Source organism: Ahaetulla prasina, chromosome 1 (genome assembly GCF_028640845.1).
Source record: "Ahaetulla prasina isolate Xishuangbanna chromosome 1, ASM2864084v1, whole genome shotgun sequence".
Classification (NCBI taxonomy): Eukaryota; Metazoa; Chordata; class Lepidosauria; order Squamata; family Colubridae; genus Ahaetulla; species Ahaetulla prasina.
Window position 1 is genome coordinate 339189267 of NC_080539.1, and position 26106 is coordinate 339215372.

Sequence of the window (26106 nt, forward strand, 5' to 3'; positions counted from 1 at the left end):
TGATTGCCTCTAGTACTGCTGTAGCCTTAACTTCATTTTCTATCTGCACTGACCTTCTCTGACATAAGCTGCTATTATGCTAGGACCACTTGGCTCTAGTGCTGGCTCTCATGACCTTGTCCCTGGCTTTCTGGTACTAATGGTCTGGCACTAGCTCTTTTTGATTGATACTCTCCAACATTTGATACTTCTAGCCTGCTCTGGTATAAACCTCTCTGATCACTGGTTTATCCTGTTACTCTGATTCAATCCTCTCCAGCATGCCTTCTCTTCTTTGACTTTTTCTGGCAATTTGTGTATCTAATATGCTCCAATTTGACTCTCTCTGTCACCTGATGTTGTTGTTATTGTTGCTCTGTGCTGCTTCCAACCTCATCTACAGCTTCTGCCTGGCTTGGAATAAGTGAAAATGCTGGGGGCTGAAAAGCTAACTTTTTCTGGCCTCAACCCCTCCCAGAGTTCAGCCTAGTACTCCAGTGCTTTCCAGTTCCTTGTGACTGGAAAAACCCCTTTCCAAGGGACTTGCCCTCTCAGACTTTCCCTGGCACCACTTCCTTTTTTTTTTTTAGTTCTCTTTAACACTTGAGCTTCTTTATCTCTCTCTCTCCTTTGTGGTGCTGCACTGCAGAGCCAAGCTTTCCTGTGCCTGCTCCAACTACATCATTGTTTAAATGATGATCAGAATGGTAATGGTGCAGTCCTTTTAAACCATTGGACCAAAGTAAAGCTATCCTGGTGTCCTCTCACAGAGAGATGGTTGTAGGAAAAAGAACATATTACTTCAAAGCCAGCTGTTCATCCCTCGGCATAGGGACCGGAATTCTTAGGTACCCAGGGTTCTGGCTGCTGCTAGTAAACACCAGATCTTTATGAAATAAGACCATACCCATATATGATGGAAAGATGTGATGTAACTGAGATCTTGATGGGCTGCTAGGGGAACATTTGCTCTCCTAGGTTTCAGGTCTTGCTCAGTTATAATGCAAGATCAAAGAGGTGGTGCAACCATGGTTGTGCCTATGCCTTTTGCAGTGATTGGAGTTCAATTTCTCCAATATAGGGAAAGTATTTGGAGTTTGGCATGAAATGTTGGCAACTCTTCCAGATTGTTTTGACTGAATGTGATTCTTTGCCTTTTGTAAATAAACACTTAAAAAACCCCAAACAATGAAGTAAAAATATCAATATTCTGTCATTTCCTCCATAATATCTAGTATTTCAATTCCAATTTCCAAATGTGCTAATAAAATGATCCTTTTGAGACTATACTGCAATTCTGCTTTTATGTTTATTATGCCCTGCCCCAAAAGAATCTGGAATACTTCACAACTGCTAATGAATGTTTATTCTCTGTGAGTTCCTGTGGTTTCCTGTGCTAATGCACCTTAAATGGTAAATTATTCCCCACTAGTCTTTTGAATTTGGTGTATATAGAGTTAGTAACTTTTTAACTCTAAAAAGTAAGCTCATACTTACTTTTCCTGCTGATCTCATCTAGGAACATTCTGTGATGATTAAACCAACTGTTGATTTCCCAACACCTCTTAGGACACAGCAAAGATTGGATACAAAATTCTATATCTTTTCCACCTCATTATTTAAAATGTAAAGCAAGTTTGAAAGAAAGCTGTTAGGCTTGGAAAAAAATGAAAGGGATTGATTAAGCTGCTCTTTCCGCTGTTCAGTGTTTTCTAAAATACAAATTATGCAAAGGAGAAAAATGCTGACATTGACTGTTCCTGATCATAGAGTTACTCAAAAGACATCTTTTCACTTTAAGTTTTCTGTGACTGTCAATCAGAAATATTAGTTCATTAGTCCTGCAGGTCCTAATTTATAACAACATAGCAGGAAGCTATCAATCATAAAATTACACACAACTATTCACATGGAAAAACTCAATGACTCATCTTATTTCTCTTCTAGACTTCGTATATTCATATTCATAACCTTTGGAGCACTGGGACTCATCAGGCCCTACTTTTCCAGAATTGGTTTCTTATCTAGTCTGAAAATCTAGGGAGCTGTATTTAAGAATGCTCCCAACTCATGAGGTTCTGGAATTGGGGGTGAAACAACGGGCATTTTCCTACACCCATTCTCCATGGTCACTCCCACTCCCATATCCTGGAGACATGCTGGGCCCCTTCCTTCCTCAAATTCTTAAGTATTTTATTTCACTGTGCCTTTGATTCTGATTGATTCTAGTTCATTATACTTACATTTTTTTAATGTTGTATTTTACTTTTGCTTTCCTTTTTTTTCTTTTTTTCTTTTCATTTCTGCTTTTTGTAACATGGCCCAGGTCTGCATGGATTGGAATAGTCAACAAATACTAAATCTATGACTAAACATACAGACTTTTTTTAATGTCATGTTGCAGATCATAGTGAATGATTAGAAAGTCAGTGAATCTTAGAATGTTTGTTTCACATGCAGGAAAAAATAAACTGGAAGAACTGTAGGATAGAACATTAAAGCTTAAGAATATATTTTAGTTCTGATTTAGTGATCATTAGTAAACAAATTAATGTCATAATGAGCAATTTTAAGGATGTGATTACCATACCATTGTTCCTCTTAACTGTTTCCATGTTGTAACCATGTTTTAACCTTTTGCTACTCCTATTATGTATTAAAAGTTAAATCCAAGACTTTTAATAACAATGATAACTTTTAATCTGGTTCATTTCAAATACATTATAAATACCTTATTTTTCGGAGAATAAGACACACCTTTTTCCCCCAAAAAGGAGGGTGAAAATCTGGGTGCGTCTTATACTCTGAATGTAGCCCTGCCCAGAGGCTGAAAAAAGCCTCTGAAATGGAGCTTCAGAAAAAAAGCCTCTAAAACGGAGGTTTCAGAGGAAGAAAAAAAAGCCTCTGAAACAGAGGTTTCAGAAGCTGGGGGAAAAAAAGCAAGGCACAGAGCTCACAACCAACGAACCTGTTGCTAAAATTCACTTCTGGGAACAGCTGATTGGGGGTATTCCGGGAGGCTGATCCACTTGCCAATCAGCTTTTTTCTTATTTTCCTCCCCAAAAACTAAGGTGCATCTTATACTCTGGTGCGTCTTATAGTCCAAAAAATATGGTATTTCCTGTTAGAATATGAAATTGTGCCAGTATGTGCCATTGTACAACTGGTTTTAGTAAATGGTACACCATTTACTGCTCATAAAAGCAGTAAATGGTGTACTGCAGTCAAAAACAAGGAAGAGAAAGGATTGTCTTACCAACAAGGTGTTAAGAATTGATGACGAGAATATACAGAAGAGCTTTATGCCAGCAATAAAGAGACCCAACCTTCCAAGGATGATGAAGAAACGGAAGCAGAAATAGGACCAGCCATCCTTTAGGAAGAAGTCATGTGGGCAATTAGCTAGTTGCCAAACAAGAAGGCCCAAGGTATTGAACCATCCTTTCAGAATTGCTGCGGCCTGCACTATCCACATCCATCATAGTTTTGTGCCAGAAAATTTGGGAAATGAACACATGGCCACAGGATTGGAAATGATCAATATTCTTCCATTGCCCAAAACCAGTGACTCTAAAGATTACTCTAATTTACCACACAATTGCCCTTATCAGATACACTAACCAGATTCACCTTAAGATCATACAACAATATCTAGCACTATAGAGTATCTGAGCATCAAAAGGGAATTACCTGAAGCTCAAACTGGTTTTAGTATCAATATTACAAATCTATGCTGGAGCATGGAAAAAATCTCAAGAATAACAAAAGAACATCTACATCTGCTTTATTGACTAAAATAAAGCCTTTGATTGTGTTGATCATGACAAGCTGTGGAGAGCCCTAGAAGACCTGGGGTACCATCACATCTGATCAAGTTGGTGCAGTTGCTGAACCCAAATCAGGAAGTCTTTGTGTGAACACACTGACTGATTCAAGAAAGAGGGAGGAGTGCTTCAAGGTTGCATTTTTTCACCTTTTTTATTCAACCTGTATGTCAAAGTGATCATGATAAAGCTGGAACTTGAAGAATCAAAAATCAGAGTAAAGATTGGAAGAAGGAACATCAACAATTTTTAATATGTTAAATATAATAATATCCTCAGAAACCAAAGAAGGCCTGGAATATTTGATCAAAAAGATTAAAGAAGAAAGAGACATTTGTTTATGCTCTTCCTGAACATAAAAAAGACTAAACTCAGGACCATTATAAAAACTAGAAATGTGTAAATAACAATTGACAGTGAAAAGATTGAATGTATGCAAGAATTCACTTTCCTAGGATCACTGATTGATCAAGTAGGGAATGAAGTCCAGAAATAAAGTATATAATCGTGTTGTGTCACCCAACATTGATGAATATAAATTGAATATGGAAAAGCAAGGACATCAGGCTGGCAAATAAATGCAGATTAATATGCACTATTGTGTGCTCCATAACTACTTATTTTTACAAAAGTTGGACCATGGAAAAACTAGACAGGAGGAAGTTTGACTCAATCAAGCTATAATGTTTGAGAAGTTTCTGTACATTCCTTGGACAGAAAGGTGACAAACAAGCAAGTACAGGAGTGTATAAAATCAGACATCTCACTGGAAGACAAAATCACAAAATTCCATCTTACTTATTTTTGCCATGACACAATTCACTGGAAAAGGCAATTATGCTTAGAATGGTCAGTGGTAAAAGAAAAGAAGCTGCCAAAAACAAGGGTAGACACCATCAGAGCTGATACCAGAGCATAAAACAATTGAAACGAACCATACAAGATTTAAATATGTGGAGGGAGTTGGTCCATAGATTTGCCAAGAATCAGAAAACGATTTAACAAAAATCATCAGTACAGCTGGTTTTACAGAACTGAGAACTATTGTGTATGTGTTCGATGTAGCAAATGTTGCTTTGAATGTATTTATGGTTGTAGTACAAAATTAAGATATGACATGTCTGGAGGAAAGCTGTGGATACATTAGTTTCCCCTTTTGCTTTTACTAAGATGACGGAAATCTACTAGAAGGATTAAATACCACTGATGTAAACTCTGATTTTGTGGAATATGTTTGCAACTGCAGCTTTATTCAAAATGTTGGAACTAGTTAAAGAGAGAGAGAGTAGATGAATCTTTCTAAACTTAGTGGCAGGAATAATATGTGAATTTCAAGAAAGACAATTAAAATCAAGAAACTTGAACTCATAGGGATATAAGGGATATATTTGTTGTGTCTATCTTCTCATCCTGAAATGTGATTTAAAATACAATTGGGAAAGTTTACCTAATGCTGTTGAGAAGGATGAGATGGCAGCAGATGTAATACATACTGTTTAGCTTCCAGTTATAAGAAATACCATTATGTTGCCTTTGAGGAACTGACTAGTCTTGATCCAAGCGTAAGGTATTTTGAGTTATGAAGTGCAAAAATAGGACAAAAGGAAAGGATTAAGCTTTTGCACAAATATAAGCAAGAGGTAACCAGGTCACACATAGTTTACTGAGAGCTAAAATGTTCCAGTTCCTTAACTTCATTGATTTATTCTCAGTGCAGATATGCAAGATTAGTGAGAACATTGCTCCTCTCTGTGACTGTTAATGACCCTAATACTTAGGAGCTGTAAGGATGAACAAGCTGAAAAAATAAGTTTCGAAAGCACGTAAAAATGCAAGTAGAAAAAATAGGGACCACCTTTGGTGGGAAGGTAACCGCGTTCCATGTGCCTTTGGCGTTGAGTCATGCTGGCCACATGACCACGGAGACGGCTTTGGACGTCTTTGGCTTTGAAACGGAGATGAGCACCACCCCCTAGAGTTGGCAACGACTAGCACGCATGTGCGAGGGGAACCTTTACCTTTACCTTATACCTACTAGAAATTATATTTCAACAGGTTGGTATGAATGAATTAAATTGAAAAATATTAAGTTTGAAGTGATAAGTGGTTACTTGATGATGAATCATTGAGGATTAAGCCTTATACATGGATTGGCCCATGGGAGGGAGTAGTATGATTTCAAGCAAATGCAAGCATGACCTCTGCATTCATTTTCATATGAATTGTTATGTATAAAAGATTATGCTTTATTTTGCTCTTAATATGTTTAATTATTGAGCATACATATGTTTTTTTATAGTATTTATTAATTCCAACATGGATGCAAGCAAGAAAGCAGAACCTCCAGTGGAAACAATACAGCAGAAGGGAAATCCTGATCGCCACCCTATCCCATCCATTTATGTACCAGAACAAGGTGGTTACAAGGAAAAATTTGTGAATGCAGTGGAAGACAAATACAAATGTGAAAAATGTCATCTCATTTTGTGCAATCCGAGACAGACAGAATGTGGGCATCGCTATTGTGAGACCTGCATGAGTTCTCTGTTCAGGTTAGTCATTCTTTATATATATGAACTGGACTAAAATAATAATAATAATAATTTAGGATTTTAAACCTGTATCTCAATTCTTTTTTCCAACTGACACATTAAATAATAATACTGTATGCATTAGGTACTTGCATGAAGTCTGAGACACAATTCAGAGTAAACATAGGTTAGGTTTGTACTGAGTGATCCATTACTCATATGAATTTAATATAATTAATTAATAAGGTCACAGTTTTTAACCCAGAAAATGATGAGTAGATCTTTCCCTCTAATGCAGAGATTCTCAACCATGGCAACTTAATTCTCAGAATTTTCCATAACTAGCTGGGAATTCTAGAAGAAGTAGTCCATATATTTTATATTTGCCAAGGATGAGAAGCATTGCTCTAATGTTATGCTACACTTCAAAACATTTCCAATTCCTGTTGCTTCCAAAGTGCCTTAGAAAAAGCATATGTGTTATTATAATTAGAAGCCGCTGCTCTTCCATGAATTAGAAAATGATTAGGATTACATTGACCATTCTGATTATTTGTATGTATGATACAATATTGAAAGAGTGTTATCTGCAAAAGAACATTTGAGCTCTTCCCACCCACCCCAAAAGTAGGATAGTGATGAAGTATCCAGGAAATAATTTAATTTTAAATTGCATGTGTGTGATGGTGATGGTTGATACAAAACTTGCAGGAATTTGAAATAATGCAGTAAAACTGCAAAACTGAAATATCTATAATTGCTGAATGGACAGAAAACAGCAATGTGACTTTTGCAGATGTGTAGAAAAAAAAACCAAGGCTTTTACAGTAGCTCTGGTTGAATTACTGTTCCTCGTAGTTCCTAATTACAAATTTCTTCCATTAGGTTTACTGCACAGATTTTAGATACTTTGTCCTCCTTGATACATCCTTAAATATGCAGATATCAGAAATGTATCTTCCTGTCTTTCCTGATAAAAGTGATTGTGTATTAATAACTTTCTAGCTGATCGTTTTTTGATATAAAATGTTTACCAAAATTTTCTGTCAGGAAACAATAAATGAATGTAAATTTAAATATATAAATCTGAAAAGAACAAAAGGCATTTTAGTACCTAGCATTTGCCTGCATTGTTGCTTTACATGTAGTGGCCTTCCTGATCAATGGTTTTCAAAATATTTTTTTTGATGATTGCATTTTGTTTTCCTTTTGCAACTATTAAAATAAATGAAAGATGTGACATAATGATTTTCAGAATAGTTTTTTCTCCCATGTCTGGCGTACATGTTAGCATTCAGTGATGAAGCTGTGAAGCTTTAGTACTTCTTTGGGTCATTTGAGGATACAAATACAAGAACTACCGATGATTTCTCAGTGACGATTACTGCTCAGTAATCTCTACGACATAGCAGTTCAAGAGAACAAACAAGCCGCTTGAGTAGATTCAGCACGGACTAGAAAACGATGAGACCTTTCTGCTATTTGGTCTGCTGCAGAATGTAGTTTGTAGCATTGTGCTTCTACCAGAGGAACAGACAATAAAGGGAGAAAAAATACAGCCAGTGCAGAACTGTTGCTTTTAAAATATAAGGTTTCAAATGGACTAAAAATGGTCAAGAACTGTAAAGATGGTAGCTGTCGCTGGACAAACAATTCAGTGTAGTATTGTAACGATTATTGCTCTTATTTTAAACAAATGCCATGGCAAAACCTTGGTTGCCCACACACTATGCAAGAATTTTAAAAATGGACATGGCAATCATAAAAAATGTAGCAGAAGGTAAACTAGTAAAGTTGTTTCTTTCTCACTTCTTCTAATCTCTTCTGCTGATATCTGTCACCTCAGTTTAATTCTCTTTCTTTCCAGACTAATGGCATGTTTTTCAGCTAAAACACTGCTCTACATTTTTATTTTCCAAGAATAAAATAGACCTCTCTGGGACTCAAAGATATTGCTGCGAATACAGATTGTATTTGAGATTGATGTTTTGCTTCCTATTTATTTACTTTTAAATAAAGAATGTAGAAAATTGGTGGAACAGGTACCCTGGCAGATGCCAACAAAGGTATACTAAACGTCACAAACAGAACTGCTGATTTATGTGTTGGCAATGAAGCAGTTGTGTTTATAAAAATGTATCCTGAATTGCATAAATCAAAATTTACATTAACAGTAATATTGCTCCCATCTAGTCTCTCTTTGCTTTGTGTCTGTTTCCTTGGTCTCTCTGTCACATACATCTGAATGTCATTAATATTAATGCATTCATCTCTACATCATTTCTCCCATTTTCTGATTTCTCTCTCTCTCTCTCTCCCTCCCTCAGTAATTATATCTCTATAAAAATTTATAATCTAAAATCAAGGGTTTTTTTTTTCTCTTCTAGTTCCACAAGTCCAAAATGTACAGCATGTCAAGAAACAATAGTGAAGGATAAGGTATAATTTTCCCCCATAATTTTGCAATTTTGTGTTGCTGCTGTTACCATTATTAGTGTAACAATACTTTGGTTTGGTTATATTTTGAAAATCCATTTAACTATATAGCTCGAATTAGAAAGGGTTTTGTGCTATGTAAACGAAACTCTGCATTTCTTAACTGCAGAGTTTTTATGAATGCAGTTCTTGAATGAACAGATCTTTTTGATTTTTTCTGGGTTTTCCCCCTATGGCTTTCCATAAAGCTTCACCCATTCAGTGGGCTGGAAATAGTACTTGCCCTTTTATTTTTATAATGGTTTACACAAATAAATAATAACAAAGTTGGCTACAGGCTTCTTTTTGAACAAATACAGGTGGTCTTTGAATTATTACCACAATTGAGCCCATAATTTTGATTGTTCAGTCATGATGGATATAACAACAGTCCAGTATCCTTGCCCATTTGGTGCCTTTAGTTGTACTGTATATATACTCCACAGAAACTGAATCTTGGGAATCCTGGCATTTGTACCCTTAACATATTTAGAGAATAGATTGGGGTGGCTGCAGTTCAGTTTGCTCTTTGCAATATTGGCCAACCAAATACTATCAGAAAACTCACTGACAGACACAAAGAAAGGTATTATATATTTCCCTTCAGCTGATATTCAGAAAGTGATTGGGAATTCCATTGAGCAGTCATGCCCAATTGCATTTTGCACTTGTAAAAATATGTATTTTTCATTTTAAAGAAGTTAAAATCAGATTCTGGCAATTGAAAGTTAATACCATTTAGCTCATGTTTCTTTATTGAAAAAACAAGACCAAATATTCTACTACTGTATAACAAAATAATAGGGTGCTTTAGAGGTTGTAATACTACTTTAGTGCCTGAACCATTCTTCTATGATATTAATTCTGATTTTACTTGCTAGAGCTCTTCCTTTATATACTTCTTTTATCTGGACTTCAAATTGAGCTGATTGTGTAGCATTTATCATATAGAACATTGCTTGGTGCACAGTCTTGTTATCTTATTCATTTCTCTGATCCTTAGTCACTTGTGACAGAGCTTTATTATTTATAGATGTTTTTATTGCCTCATAAAATCTACTTTAAAACCAGTAAACATTGACATAAGGTCTGCTTTTCTGTAGATAGTCTAAACTGACCTTATAAATTTTGTGCCCATATGTGTTCCAATAAGAAGAGGGTAGGCAGTCCTGGGAAATATACTTTGCTTCAGCTGTATGTGTGACGGCTATGAACCTAGAGAACTGTTGGAACAATTCAAAATCAGTCGACAACTATATAAATAATGCATGGCAGGGGTCCCCATCCCCTGGGCTGTGACCCACTACTGGGCAGTGGCCTATTGGGAATTATGGTTCTCTACTATAGTTGATATTAATAAAAGTTGGAAGTACACAGAAAGTTTTAAAGGTTACTGAAAATTTCCTTGGACTGCAATTTTTTCTTGTTTAAAGACAAATCTGTACCAACCAATCTTTAATGTGGAAAAAAATGTAATTACAATTTTCTATGGCTAAAATGGGGTATTTGTTCATTTTTTCACCTTTTGGACTGAGTCAAAAATTATAGCTCAACATTTTTTATTTAACTTATTTTTTTATCATATTTAGGAGCTGCCCATCTTCCTCCTTTTATTTCAAAATGAAGACGTATTCTTTTGTATAATTTTCTAGATACTGCCAATAAAAAAAAGATCAGGGCAAATACCGTGTACTCTATAGTGCATAATGATCTATTTGCAAACTAATTCAGACTTTACACAATGCTTCTTGCTGTGCAAAGAAAAGTGAAAAACTTCTTGTATTGTCAGTTTGTAGCAGTATAGCAATTGCCTTCACAATTTCTTGCTCTTAAAAATGTTCTAAAATAGTTTGTCAGATTTCATGTGAATTTATGTTTATATATTTTAATTTTCTAAGAAAAGTTTATTTATTAGAATGTAGTTATTTGCATCAAGCGGGTTAGTGCCAAAGTGATAAACTAAAATTATAACTCTATTAAATGTCTGTTAATTCTAGATTTTTAAAGATAATTGCTGCCGAAGGGAGCTTCTAGCCCTTCAGATATTCTGCAGAAATGAAAATAAAGGTTGTCGAGATCAATTGACCTTGGGACAGTTGCTGGTAAGTAGCTGAAAATCTTCCAATATGTTTTTGTCTCTCCCTCTCCTTTCATCATTGAACACTGATTATATGATTTGTGGTGTTAACTGAACCTAAGTTACACATTGTTTTAACAAAAACCCACATCAAAGTTATAATGTATGAAGTAAGTGACAGGGGTGTCAAACTAGCAATGACACGTCATCACATGACGTATCACAACTTTTTCCCTCTTCGCTAAACTGGAGATGGGCATGGCAGGCCGCAAGTTTGTCACCCCTGTTCTAGACCAAGGTTTCTAAAGTTTATATAGCTAGGGCAGTGTTGGCTAACCTTTTGTGTTCTCGCGTGCCGCTTAACGTGCTGGAAGTGGCACGCAAAACTGTCCCGAGGCAAATGCGTGGCCTCGCCGGCTCCCATCGCGTTCCTGTGCTCCAGCTGGCCATCATGCACGCGGTGCTGGCGACCCTGGAAGTGCGGCGGTCTATCACACATGCATGTTGGCAAACCTCTGGCATGTATGCCGCCTCACGCATGTGTGTTGGTGAACTTCTGGCACACATGCCACCTCCTGCATGCGTGGTCCACCGGCATTGCATGCGCACGACGGCCAGCTGACCGGCACGTATTTGAGCACAGGAGCGCAACAAGCCAGCGAGGGTGCGCATTTGCCGCAGGACAGTTTCACGTGCTGCTTCCGGCATGCGTGCCATAGGTTCGCCAACACTGAGCTAGGGATTTGTTCAGTATCTTTTAAAGGCTTATTGTTGTTGTTACTTTATTTATGTGCAAAATGGTAGATCATTTATACATTAAATCAGAGGTTTCAAACTGGCAGATCGTGGGCCGGTTTCGTCACACAGAGGTTATGCCCACCCCAGCTCCACAACGATAATTTTTTTTAATACTTTGATTAGTCAATTGTCGATGTTCTGATTGAAGACTTGAGAAGAAAACTTTGTTCTTCCCCTATAGCTAAAATGCTGGTTAGATTGTTACCAAAATGATTTGGATAGAAGGGAAAGAGAGTGACTTGTATATTTCCTCAGGATCAATGCTACTTTTTTTAACAATTCTGGTAGCAGGTCTACTACTACAGACTATAGTAAATTCAAGAAAGCAGTAATAAAGAATAGACACCATTCTAACATTCCAGATAAACCCTGAGAAAATTGCTCAAATATCATCCGTGTACAGGATATCTGTTCATATAACAATACTGGAGAAAGCCTTCTCATATGCAACTGCATACAGTACACATTGACTTCCAACTGAACCCAGATACTTAATCTGCACTTTAAGTGTACTATGAAAATGAGAAATACACAATCAGATTTTGCATTTCTTCAAATGATCTTCCTATAAAAAACATTTAGAGATTCATGTTTTCAAATAAAGTGTATTTTGAAGTACATGAATGTAATGCACAAGCTTTAGTTGAGTTTTTTTGTGTGCAGATAATACAACAATAGATAGAATTATGAGTGAGTATGTGCAAATTCTGAGCTCTCTATTTAAATCTACCATTGCATCTGGAATACAATGAATAACAGATAGTATTTATAAAATGTTAGCTGATTTCACTACATGATTACATAATAAAATAATAGACTGGCAACTAAAAATATAAAAACATAGTGAAGATTACTATTGTTGGATACTAAATCCTTAAGTACTCCACCCCAATAAACTTTGGTAGTATACTTCTGTTAGTGTTTTGATAGTAGTCCTCAGTTTATGACTACAGTTGGGCCCAACATTTCTGTTGCTAAGTGAGACAGTTGTTAAGAGAATTTTACCCCATTTTTACAACATTTCTTGCCACATTTAAGTGAGTTACTGCAGTTGTTAAGTTAGTACTGTGTTTCCCCGAAAATAAGACAGGGTCTTATTTTCTTTTGAACCCCGAAATATGGCCTTGGCCTTATTATCAGGGGTCTTATCCCTGAAGAGGGATAGGTGTGCCCGGTTCTTGCCTGCAGCATTGCCGGCGAGGATTGGGTCACAAAAAAACCCCCAAAGTTCTTGCGGCCAAATCAGATGCAAAGGAGAACTCTCCGCAGGGAGCAAGAAGGGCAAGCGATGGTTTCCCAGCGGGTCCCAATGAAGCCCTGCAAGAAAGGCTGCCAAAACCGGAGGACTTGAAACTAGGCACGACCGGAGTTGTTTTTGCCTTCCTCCACTTCAGGACGTTTAGGGTGTCAGGGCAGTTTCCCTCCCCCCACCCCCGGGATGCTGCTGGGGCTCCTCTTGATGTGGCTGCTGAGCTGTTCGAACAGCTTGTGCCATGGCTATTTCAATGGCTCGCTTTATCCGGAGATGTCCAATGAGAAAGGGGTCTCCAACCTTGGCAACTTTAAGACTTGTGGACTTCAACTCCCAGAATTGAACTGAGGAACTCTTGGAGTTGAAGTCCATAAGTCTTAAAGTTGCCAATGTTGCAGACCCCTGCAATGGGATGTTGCATCACTATTTCATACCCACCAACTTGGAGAAGTCGCTGGGGGAGCTGGAAAACAAGTTTTGGCAGGACCAGGAGCACGAGGAGAGCAGCCTCAATGATGTCTTCCTGGGAATGCATCCAGTTCACCGAATCTGGCTTGCTGATCTTGGGTGGCAGCGGCTCTGATATTTCCCCTCCCTTTCCCTCCCCTGCACGTGCATCTAAGTATTTGGGGAGGGGTATTTTTTTGGGGGGGTATTTTAGCGCATGCACTTGAAAGCCCAATTGGGCTTATTATTGGGACATGTCTTAGTTTCAGGGAAACGTGGTAATATGGTTGTTAAGTGAATCTGACTCCCCCATTAACTTTGCTTGTCAGACGGTTGCAAACGATGAATACATGACCATGGGACATTGCAACCGTCATAAATATGAATCAGTTGTCAAGCATCTGAATTCTTATCATATGACTGTGGGGATGCTGCAATGGTTGTAAGTGTGAAAAACGGTCATAAGTCACTTTTTTCAGTGCTGTTGTAACTTGGATCACTAAATGAACTGTTGTCAGGGACTATCTTTATCATATTTTAGTGCTGCTGCTGCACCAAGATTCAGATGTTTCAAACTTCTGGGCGGAAATCTCAAATTTATTGGCAACCAAACTTTTGATTTTTCTTCTCAGTTCTTAATATAATATTAACTTAGGTTTTATGCCCAAGGAAAAACAAGGGGGAAGAATATTTTGAATTTCTTGCAATCACTAAATAAAGTTAACAAGATACTTTATCTTTAAATTGATAAATAAACTAAATGTATTACCTTTCGTGTATTGGTGACCTGGTGTTTGTTGGTTTCAGACACATCTAAGAAATGATTGTCTCTTTGAAGAACTTCCATGTCCTCGTACTGATTGTAAAGAAAAAATACTTAGAAAAGATTTACCAGATCATATAGAAAAAAACTGTAACTATCGGGAAACAACATGTAAATACTGTAAAAGCCAAGTACCAATCATTATGATACAAGTAAGTATGCCTTCTTAGAAAGCAAAACAACTTTTCAGGAAACTATCTATGGCAGGGGTGTCCAAACTTGGCAACTTTAAGACTTGTGGACTTCAATTCCCAGAGCCTTTAAGACAGACAGCTCATTCAATGTCATATGCACTCTCTTAATATAATAGCAATGCACCTTTTCTCCATTGTTTCTGATTCATTACCCCTTGTAAATGGGATTGAATGGAAAAAGTCCAAAAGGCTGAAGTCTCCTAAAGTTTTATTGCCTTGATTGAAAACTGGAGGAATATTTTTGATATGATTATTATTTCATGTTATAGTGTCTGGACTACTGCAATGCTCTCTATATGGGGCTCCCCTTGAAGAGCACCCGGAGACTTCAGCTAGTTCAGAACGCGGCTGCGCGGGTTATTGAGGGAGCGTCTCGGAGCTCCCATATAACACCTATCCTGCGCAGACTGCACTGGCTACCTGTTGTTTTCCGGGTGCGCTTCAAGGTATTGGTTACCACCTTTAAAGCGCTCCATGGCTTAGGACCGGGCTATCTATGGGACCGTCTACTGCCGGCTTCTATCTCCCATCGTCCGGTACGTTCCCACAGAGAGGGACTCCTCAGGGTGCCGTCAGCCAAACAGTGTCGACTGGCGGCCCCCAGGGGGAGGGCCTTCTCTGTGGGGCTCCGACCCTATGGAACGAACTTCCCTCGGACTTGACAATTACCTGACCTTAGGACCTTTCGCGAACTTAAAACTTATTTATTCCGTATGGCTGGACTAGCCTGATTCTTATTTTTATTGGATGGGTTTTATAATTCTGTGATTTTACGGGGAAGTACGTTTTTTAATATTTTGGGCATTTAAATTAGTTTTTTAAGGGATGTTTTTTAATTATTGTGTGTATGTATATTTTATCTGCCTGTTCACCGCCCTGAGTCCTTCGGGAGAAGGGCGGTATACAAATTAAAATATTATTATTATTATTATTATTATTATTATTATTATTATTATTATTATTATTATTATTATTATTATTATGTTGTTGTTGTTGTTGTTGTTGTACCTTGATGAACGTATCTTTTCTTTTATGTACACTGAGAGCATATGCACCAAGACAAACTCCTTGTGTGCCCAATCACACTTAGCCAATAAAAAAAAAATTCTATTCTATTCTGTTCTGTTCTGTTCTGTTCTGTTCTGTTCTGTTCTATTCTAAATACATAACCATGATTTAGCAATAGCACTTAGACTTATATACCACTTCACAGTGCTTTACAGCCCTCTCTAAGCGGTTTACAGAGTCAGCATATTGCCCCCAACAATCTGGATCCTCATTTTACCAACCTCGGATCCAAGGTTGACTCAGGATGGAAGGCTGAGTCAACCTTGAGCCTGGTGAGATTCAGTCTGCCAAATTGCAGTCAGCTGGCAGTCAGCACAAGTAGCCTGCAATACTGCATTCTAACCACTGCACCACCACAGATTTGGATAGCAATCTCTCCAAGTATAATTGTAATCTCTCCAAAGTAATTGTCTCTCCAGAGGCTGTAATTTGAAAGTCTTCTAAACCAGAGGTCTCCAATCTTGGCAACTTTAAGACTTGCGGATTTCAACTTTCAGGGTTTCTCTGGGCATTGAAGTCCATAAGTCTTAAAGTTGCCAAGATTGGAGACTCCTGTTCTAAACGGTTTACAAACTGGGAAGCATATGCTTTAAGAAATGATGCTACAGCATATGAGCTGCATTTAGAACATTTGGGAATTCAGATTTCTTAAATCTTTCATTCTGTTGAATCTAATAAGGGGTGCTCAATGACTATATTTGTTTGGGGAAAATAACAGAAACCGATATCATTTGTTTCCAAATCATTTTATGTGGGTGAGAGGGAGTTCTCAAACAATAAAGCAAACCAATTGACTTTTTCCTTATGGTCACAAATTCCAGGGTTTCAAATTTCTTTCTTTCTTTCTTTCTTTCTTTCTTTCTTTCTTTCTTTCTTTCTTTCTTTCTTTCTTTCTTTCTTTCTTTCTTTCTTTCTTTCTTTCTTTCTTTCTTTCTTTCTTTCTTTCTTTCTTTCTTTCTTTCTTTCTTTCTATACTGCTCTTCTCCCAAAGGACTCAGGGCGCTTTCCAGCCAGATAAAACACAGTTAAACATATAATATAAAATTTAAAAATATATTAAAAAACTAATTCAATTTGGCCGAATTTAAAACTTAAAAACAAAAATAAAACTATGATAAACCCCTATTAAAATTACTAATAATTTCAAGCCAGCCCTGCGCGGTAGAATAAATATGTCTTCAACTCGCGACGAAAGGTCTAGAGGTCAGGAAGTTGTCATAATCCTGGAGGAAGCTCATTCCAGAGGGCAGGTGCCCCCACAGAGAAGGCCCTCCCCCTGGGGGTCGCCAGTCAACATTGTTTGAAGCGGGAAGAAGGAAGGAAGTTGTACAGGACTAGGGGATGGAATGAAAGTTATACAAATAAGCTTTGATATTTTTCTGCTTTTGATAATTCAGAAATTTGTAACCTACATGTTCTGAAATATAAGAAATCCCAGTTACGTTGAGGATTTTCAATTCAATGAATAATAACTCTTCTAGAGACTAGTGTCTTCAGCATTGATTACTGATTTTTTTAAAAATTAATTTAAAAACATCACATAATTGTACATTGGGAAGGGCAACTTTTATCAACCTGATACCTGATTATATCTGTTAGTTGTGACTTTTATTACCATAGTAGCAGTATTAAAACCTTGTTTCTTTAGAGATTTCTTTGCAGATTTCGGGATTTACTGGGACAAAATGCATGCCTGTAGCCTTCTAAAGTCTATTTTGTACTTAAATTCTCAGATACAAAAAATAAGCCCAGTTGTGTTTTGCTTCAAGCTTGAAACAAAACCCAGTTTGAAACATTCTGTGCTGCCTACATCCTATTGAAAAAGAACTTGAAACAACTAAAGGGTCCATGTATTTGTTGGAGTCAAATATGGAATGTTTCAAGCTCTGAATGAAATAGTAGGAAATGGTGTTTTAAAATTATCTGACATAGGATGAATCAAACCATTTCTAGGAAGAGGGAGGGGGCAGTGGTGGAGAGAGAGAATAGATAGGAGAGAGAAAGAATAGATGAGAGAGAAATGGAGATGGTAAAATAGTTGTTAGGAGTAGGGTACTTAATGGATTATTATTGAGTACCCACTTTATTTTTGCTCTATAAAACATTACTGTGCTGCAATCAAGTGTTGTGCTTACAATATACAGACATGCACATACACTTTAAAAAGTGATATGTATATATATATCATACGTCATCACATATGCATACAGACACACACACCTTGCTGCACAACAAAGAAGCAAAATGCATTCTTAGAAAATTATGTCAGCATAAGATGATTTGTGCACATTTACTTCCAGATAATAGAACTGAAGATAATGTACATTTTGTTCAAACTTGGAACACTTGAAATGGGAGGTTGGAGGAAGAAACATTTTGTGCATCTCTAAAAGGCAGATATTTCAGTCCTAAAAATAAATTATATTGACAGGTTATAAATTCATGTTATTTGTTTTCAGAAACAACTTCTTCACCATTTTATTTTTTGTCCAATATAAGTGATTATGAACGTATAAGTACATAACATGACTTTTCCTATTGTTTTCTTAGAAACACGAAGATGCAGACTGTCCTTGTGTTATGGTTACATGTCCCCATCAGTGCAGTGTTTCAGCACTCCTCAGAAAAGAGGTAAAAAATTATATTGCAGAGCTGTTTATAAAATCAAATAACATGCTGTATTATATTAGTTGCTACAGAATGTTTTTTTTTTTTTTGGAAATAGTATGCAAATAATTTTCCAGAAGCAGCTCCAATACATTTTAAAAACAAGCGAACCAGTTTTTCTGTTGCTGAAGTTAACTTTAAAGGTATTCCTAAACTCCCAGAATACAATGCTGCAATTTTCTTAAATAAATAAGTAAACAAGCATCTGCAGTGATTGCAACAATTTTTTCCCTTTACCCTTATTATACGCTACATTAAAGCTCTTAATTGTTGCAGGTATCAGAAAAACTTGTTTGTGGTTTGTAACGAATGTGTAGTATAGGAGATTTTAAGAATTGTGTAATTGCTTGGTAAGGTTAGAGACTATTAGGCTGACATGAACAACTGAGTTCATAATCTGTAGTTTTTGTCTTATAATTTACATTAATCAATCATGAGGGCACAATATTTCTAAGAAAGCAGCATACAAGCTTTTATTTATTTCCTCCAACACTCTCTTGGTTTGAGAAGCTATTTGTACTGGGAGCTAAAGTAATATACATGTAATGTAATATCTAGCCCAAATACCTACAACCTACATTAAAGATGACTCAGTCATACAGGTTGAAAATTCTGCCTGAAATGAAATTTAAAAACTACCTTTAAATAGAGGAGGATTTTTTTGTTTGTTTGTTTGTATGTTCGTTTGTTTTGGTCTGTCTGAGCAAAAATCAGTGCACAAGATACATTAATCATTCCTTGGCAATACTTCTCCAGTCCTTTTTAGTCATTTTATTCCCAAAGTTCTTTTCCAAGTGAACTCCAAAACTGTCCTGGGTTTAAAAAAAGCCCTGGAGGAGAAATTTGGGTAGATGATTTAGCATTCCATATCCTGCCAAGCAATTTTTCTTTGCAGTTCAAATGAATGATAATGTCTTGCATTACTATGCAACTGATTGAAGTAATGTGATGCTTCACCTTCAGTGTATATAACTATAATCATATTCATTGACCCTAATTAGAAAAAAATTATGGTATGATGAGTGTATTTATTGGTCTGAGATTAATATGGATGTCTTCTTTTGATAGAACATTTATTAGAGGTCTACTGACCCAATAGAAACAGGTTTGAATCAGGGTGGGAGCTAACTATTCAGAAGATATATTTGAATTAAGTGTAGAATAAACATCCCAAAAATGCTTAGCATTTACACTGAAGTTAATAAGGTTTGGTGGTTTCAATACTGACTGGGAAATAGATTTGGGTCAGAAATAGACTTGTGGGTTTGTGAAATATACTTGAGGATTTCAACTCCCAAAATTTCTCAGCCAGACCCCTACAAACGATTGATCAGGTTTTGTAATAAGCAAGTAATATCTAGAATATTTAATAAATTCAGAAAAATCATTACAGTTGAATAAAGGTTATATATCAATATCATAGTTGGGGTTATACTTCTGTGGGAGAATTTTATTGAGTTTAAATTATAAACAAAGTTTATCCAAAATTTTCTGAAATGGCAGAAATAGCTATTTTATATGGTTCTATCTTATTGCTTAAGTCATCTGATTTGGCAACAGTGAATTAATATTTTCTTTACATTGAATAGATTTTTCTCTAGGATTATATTATTCAATTTTAAAGAATTACTTCTTGAGAAGTATGGTTTGGCTGTTGTTCTTTATTTAAAAATTACTGTAGGAAGTTGAGTTTCTTGGACTTACCCTCTCCCCAACTTTTATAGCATCTTTTAAAAAATTCTTAATCTTTACAAAAATGGAAGCATATCCTATGTTACCAACAGTTATTCTGATACTGTAAAGTGAAGCTAAAACTGTTTTTTTTTTAAAAAAAGTTTTTTATTTTCCATAATAATTTCCACAATTTGACCAGTGTACAGTACAATCACTTATCCAACAATCGATCCTATACTCAAATTATGCTCAATCGGGCCTGCTTGTTGCCACTCCCTTCCTTAATCCTTTCTTCCCTTCTCATCCTTCTTCTACTTTCCCCACCATCTTCCTCCTCACTTTCCTCCTTCCCCTCCTCCTTCCCACTTCTCACTTCCCTCCTTTCTAACCCTCTATCTTTCCCTCCTCCTCCTCCTCCTCCTCCTCCTCCTATCCTTTCTTCCCCCTCTCTTCTCTCCTACCTACCTGCCTACCTACTTTCTTCCTTCTTTACTCCTCTTTCCTTACCCTTTCCCTTCCGGAGTGGTTACCGAGCAGCCCCGACTTTACACCATTCCAACTTATTTAATTCTACCATTATTCCTGTACAATGACAATCAATCAATTTATAATCTTCCCCCTCCCCCCCCATTTCCCCTTCCTCCTCCCCCCTCCCTAGACTTCCCAGAACAGAATGCAGGGTATAGTAACTAACAAACATAATCTAAAATATAACATAAAACATAATCCATTTCACACCATCCCTTCTTTCTTAAACTCTAATACATAGCAAATCCTAACTGCACTCAAAAACTAATTGGTATTTTTTAATCTGATACTTATTTTGAATATAATCGATCCACTTTCTCCATTCCAAAATATATTTTTCTTGTGTATAGTCTTTCAAGTAGGCAGAAATTTTTGCCATTTCTGCTAAATTTGATAATTTACTAATCCATTCTCCAATTGTATGTAAGTCTTCTTTCTTCCAATATTGTGCAATCAATAATCTTGCAGCAGTTATTAAATTCAAAATCAGTTTTGTCTCTATAACAGTACAATCTGGAATTATTCCTAATAAAAAAACTGTGGAACAAACTTGATCTTCTTTTTCAAAATGTTCTGCATAATCCACCATATTTTAATCCAAAAAGCTTTAACTTTTTTGCAAGTCCATCAAATATGATAATAAGTAGCATCCTCACAATCACATCTCCAACATTTTGCTTTCACATTTGGATACATACATGACAGTTTTTTCGGATCTAAATGCCATCTATAAAACATTTTATAAAAATTTTCTCTTAAATTTTGTGCTTGCATAAATTGAACATTCCTCACCCAAATTTTTTCCCATGTTTCTAACATTATAGATTGTTGAAAATTTTGTGCCCATCTTACCATACGATCTTTAACCAACTCCATTTCTGAATCAATTTCTACCAATACGTTATATAATCTTTTTATATGCTGTTGACCTTGATCTTTTATTTGTTTTACTAAATTATCATCACTTTGCCTAATACCAATTTTCTGATCTATATTCCATCTAGATAGCAATTGTCCATACTGGAACCACGTATAGTTTCTCCCTTCATCCCTCAATTTCTCCCTAGATTTTAATTGTAATTCCCCCTTTTCCATAATCAAAAGCTCTTTGTAAGTAATAACCTCCATTTTTTGTAATATATTTATATTCTCTATCATATGTCTGGGGATAGCTCATATTGGTATTTCACCATCTAACTTATATTGATATTTTTTCCAAACCCTCAACAAAGCACTTCTGACCATATTATTCTTAAATATCATATCAATTTTCTTGTCATGTAATACATATGCATGCCAACCATATACCAAACCATAACCTTCTATATTCAAAACCCTTTCCTCTATTAAATTAATCCAATCAGAAATTAAAGATAAAGCAACTGCATCATAGTACATTTTCAAATTAGACATTTTTAAACCCCCTCTTTCCCTAACGTCTGCATTATTTTTTACTTTATTCTCGGTTTTTTACCCTTCCGTACAAAATTACTAATCCCTTTTTGCCATTCCTGTAAATTTGCATCTTTCTTCAATATTGGAATCATTTGAAACAAAAATAAAAATATAGGCAAAACATTCATTTTTATAGCTACCACTCCTCCCAACAATGATAATTGTAACTTCTTCCAATTCTTCAATTCTCCAATTCTCCATTTCTTTAATTACTTTTCCCCACCCTAAAACTGTTTTTGATGTGCATCTATTATATGCCATAAACAAGAAGTTGAGCTGTGGAGATTTTACAGACTCCATGATCCTAAGTCAAATCTCCATTAGTTGCAAGCAGAGGGCTGAAGAACAAGACACGTTAGAAACTACTGATATTGTATCAGACAACCACGGTTTCAGTGAAGTCAGTATTCAGTGATGCTTTAAAGCAGGGGTGTCAAACTCAAGGTGTGCTTAGATCTGGCCCGTGGGCCTGCCCTGGAAACAGCGAAAGACTGTAGGCCGGCAAAAGACTGGCCTACAATGCCTCTGCCAGCAAAAATGGAGCTTGGGCTCCTGCTGGGCTCCGTTTTTGGCCTCAATAATCTCCTGCAACCCTCTGCCAGTGAAAATGGAGCTCGGGGAGGTTGAGCATGGCCCACCCAGTTTGGCTGCAAGGGCCTCCTGGAGCCCTCCGCCAGCAAAAATGGAGTGGCCTCCCCAGGCTCCGTTTTCACTGGCAGAGGACTCTAGGAGGCCGTCATGGCTGAAAATGGAGCCTTGAGTGACATTGAGCCTGTCACACCCAACCTGGCCACGTCCCCCAGGTCAAACATAACTTGATGTGGCCCTCAATGAAATGGAGTTTGACACCCTTGCTTCAGAGGATCTAAAAACTTTTTGTAGAGTAATGAAGACCATTCCTTTATTTACTATTTGACTTTTTCCTGTCACATATCTACTTTAGTCTCCATTGCTCTTAGCTATTAAGATAGTTATATATATATGCAGTGTGAAACAACATGTAGTTACTTAAACAACTTTTATTTCTGTGTGCTGTTTTAGTAAATACAAAATTTAATTTACAAATGTACCTGTTTTGTTTCATGCAATATTTGTTTAAAGTCTCTGTCAAAATGTTCTATTTTCTTATCCCTGGAATTTTGCATGAAAATCTGTTTTTAATTAAAAATTTGGGAAGCAGACTGAGGGGGAAGGATGTGCATTAATACAGTGAAACCTCTATCTAGAATGATTAGCCCACAAGGTTACTTAATGTGCCTTTTGAAAAAATGGCTTTTTGATAAAAACACACTGAAATCCTTTTGAAATTAGCTGAAATGATTATTTGATTAGGTTTCACTGTAAATGTGTCAATTTGTATATTCTACTGGAATGTTCCTGTGATTACATGTGTATGTGTATACTCTCAAGTACAACTGGAGGTGATATGAACACATGGTTTTAAAATAAAAATAAAACCAATCAACCACAATACAAACTTGTATTGTATCCCCTATATATTTTTAATCTTATTATGCATACATTTTCAATCCCCCCAAAAAAACTCACATTTTTTTCCTATTACAGTTGAATGCACATTTGTCAGAATGTATTAATGCCCCAAGTACCTGTAGTTTTAAGCGTTATGGCTGCACTTTTCAGGTCAGTATATAATGATTTATATACTTGATGAAAGTCTGCAATAATAAAATATTATTAATAACTCTTTGGACTGGATTTGATGTCTCTTGTTATCCATGAAGAGAAAATGCATCCAGTTGCTTGAGTGATTAAAAGCTTCGTATTGGATTTACAGTAATGTCCTTTTTCTTTTCTTTTTTCATAGTTTAGAAATTTAAATGGTTTCAAGCGTTTTGAATATCAAATTTAGAATATGCAAGACACATTTTTAAATTCAAGAAAGCAGACTGTAATTATTTCAGCTGTTTCAGCGATTTTTTTTTCTTTAGAAAAGAAACATTTTAATTCTTCCTGTTTGAGTGGAATCAAATCCATAGCAGGCTAAAAATTTGTATAACTTCTGCTGTTGTGAATTTTGCTTGGATATGAATTCCACATAGATTCAGAATTTAGTGGAATGTGTTCAAGAAAACTAAACATATTAGTACAGTACAAATCTGTTACAAATATTTTAAGTGCTAACAGACTTGTCTAACTCTTGACAATAAGAATTAAATCAGCAAAAACAAATTAGTATAGTAGAAGATGGGCTCTTTTTTTTTTTAGCAAGGCTATGTTATTTTAAGTTGTGCAGTACATGTTTTTCTGTAAATTGCTTATTTGATATCAGTGTTAAATTCCAATAAAAGAGTTACGGTATATTAAAAAGGATAAGGGTAAAAGTAGCTCACTGAAATAAAATATCTGCATGTCTTTTTTTCTCTCTAATCTATCTTGTAGATGTGTGACTTGTGGCTTAATTTTATTTATTTGAATATTAACTGCCCCTTTTAAAATCTAATGTTGAATCTACAAAACCCTTTGTCCCCCATAGTTTAACATTTTTCAATATTTTGGAAAGGAAGGGTAGAGTAATCCAAGTTCCATACAAAACTATCATTCTTTAAACTATCTGTTTAAAATGGGGCTAAATTTCAGAAATAACAAGGCAAATAAACTATTTTCTTCTAAAAGGCTGTAGACACCAAATGGCACTGAGTGATAAAATCAAAACATTAAGTGGTTTGCATATAACACATTTGCTCTAAGAAGAAATAGACTCTGATGTTAGCATTGCTTTCTGTTCTTTCTTTATTTTTATGTTGTTTGTTTGAATATATATGTGTTTACATATAGTTTGAATATATTAAACACAATGTACATATTGACATAAGGATACTACATTTGCAACTTATTCTACATAATAATACTTTATCAAAATGACATGTGTACTAAAAGTATGACAGAAAGGAATGGCAAATACAGCCTTTTTCTTAAGTACTCCATATTATAATTTCTTCTTGAATTATATAAGATGCAGAACTATATTGTGTCTATAGCACTGAAGTGTTCTGTACCTTCTTTAGAGTAGGGAATTTTATTTTATTAAAGCAGGCAGTGCTGCTATTTCTGGATGGTAGATGAATTGGGTCTGACTGTTTTCATTTCAGTCTATTCAGCTGAAATGGCATGTCTCTGTACAAAAGCATTTTGATAACCTAGAAATTTTGATCCAGTCCACCAAGTTTTGTTCCTGTGGAATTTTAATATAACTAAGAAAATGACTGCTACAACTGTTGCCCTTAAAACCACGCTGTTAATAATGTCCAACTGCCTGTCCTTTCTTTCTTCTGTCATGGATAGAAGGTAATTGAGTTGAAACTCAATTTTTATAACTTCATGGACATACCCATGTAGTTTTTTTTGACAACAGTAGTGATATAATTTGCCATTGCCTTCTCCTTCCAAGCATATAGGTCTCAGATCTGCTGGTGATCAGTGGCAATCCTGCTGACCTTTACCAATCTTAACTAATTAATACTTTGAGATTGGTGCTGCCACAGAAGTTTAAAATCATACAAACATCTCAGAGCCAATAGTCTTGTCATCTCATCACTCCATAACCAACTAGATTTTTCTAGAAAAAAAATCATATTTTCCTTTTCTTCCATGGAACCTGGTATATAATTATCATTGATAATTTTATTAACTATGAATTTCTCTAGACTCCCTTTACGTTGATGTCTGTCATATCATATAACTGTGGCTCTGTAAAACATTTTTGGTTTGTTTGACTGAATCTCTTGTAAATTATCTTAATTGGATAGCTTCAGTTTTACTAGGGTGAGAAAGAGAAAAATGACATTTCCCCTACTCATTTATATATAACCATGTACAAAGATGGAAGCACCAGCACCCATTATTTGGCTCTAATATAGGATGCTTTCCCTGGGGAGTTTTCTATAAAGATAAGGGAACTTAACATTTACATGGTAAAACAGTGAAAGGAAGAGATGGTTTAATTTAGAATGAATGAATGGTCATAATTAATCCTTTAAAGAAAAAGGCAGGGTTTTTGCCTTTTTGAGGTAATTATTTGCTATAGAGCAGCATTTGTGGAACATTTTACTGTTAAAAAATATACTACATAACCTTCAGTTAGATAAATGATTCTGAAATGTGTTTTCAAATAATGATATCATAGTTGTTACGTTTTTAAATTTTCAAGAAGAATCTTTGGTGCATCACTAATTGTTGGAAAGTTGAATCTGTGTTATTATTTGTACTGTTTTTCTGTTAAAATAGGTCTCCAGTAATATGTTTGAAAAATGTATCAATGGATTAATATATAATGCTGTTCAATTGTAGATGGG

The 26106-nt window shown here is 35.9% G+C and overlaps 1 protein-coding gene across 11 annotated transcripts in view; it reads left to right on the plus strand.

Annotated features, from left to right (window-relative positions):
• TRAF3 (TNF receptor associated factor 3) overlaps window positions 1-26106 on the plus strand; it is an 89371-nt gene that overhangs the window by 48489 nt on the left and 14776 nt on the right. For 10 of the 11 annotated variants that reach the window (XM_058162763.1, XM_058162757.1, XM_058162758.1 and 7 more), the window contains 6 exons: window positions 6104-6356; window positions 8723-8774; window positions 10808-10912; window positions 14192-14359; window positions 18020-18100; window positions 23360-23434. In XM_058162763.1, coding sequence (XP_058018746.1) covers window positions 6121-6356; window positions 8723-8774; window positions 10808-10912; window positions 14192-14359; window positions 18020-18100; window positions 23360-23434 — 717 coding nt within the window. In that variant the 5' untranslated portion in view covers window positions 6104-6120. The remainder of the gene's footprint in view (window positions 1-6103; window positions 6357-8722; window positions 8775-10807; window positions 10913-14191; window positions 14360-18019; window positions 18101-23359; window positions 23435-26106) is intronic. The other variant, XM_058162768.1, reaches the window with a different exon arrangement.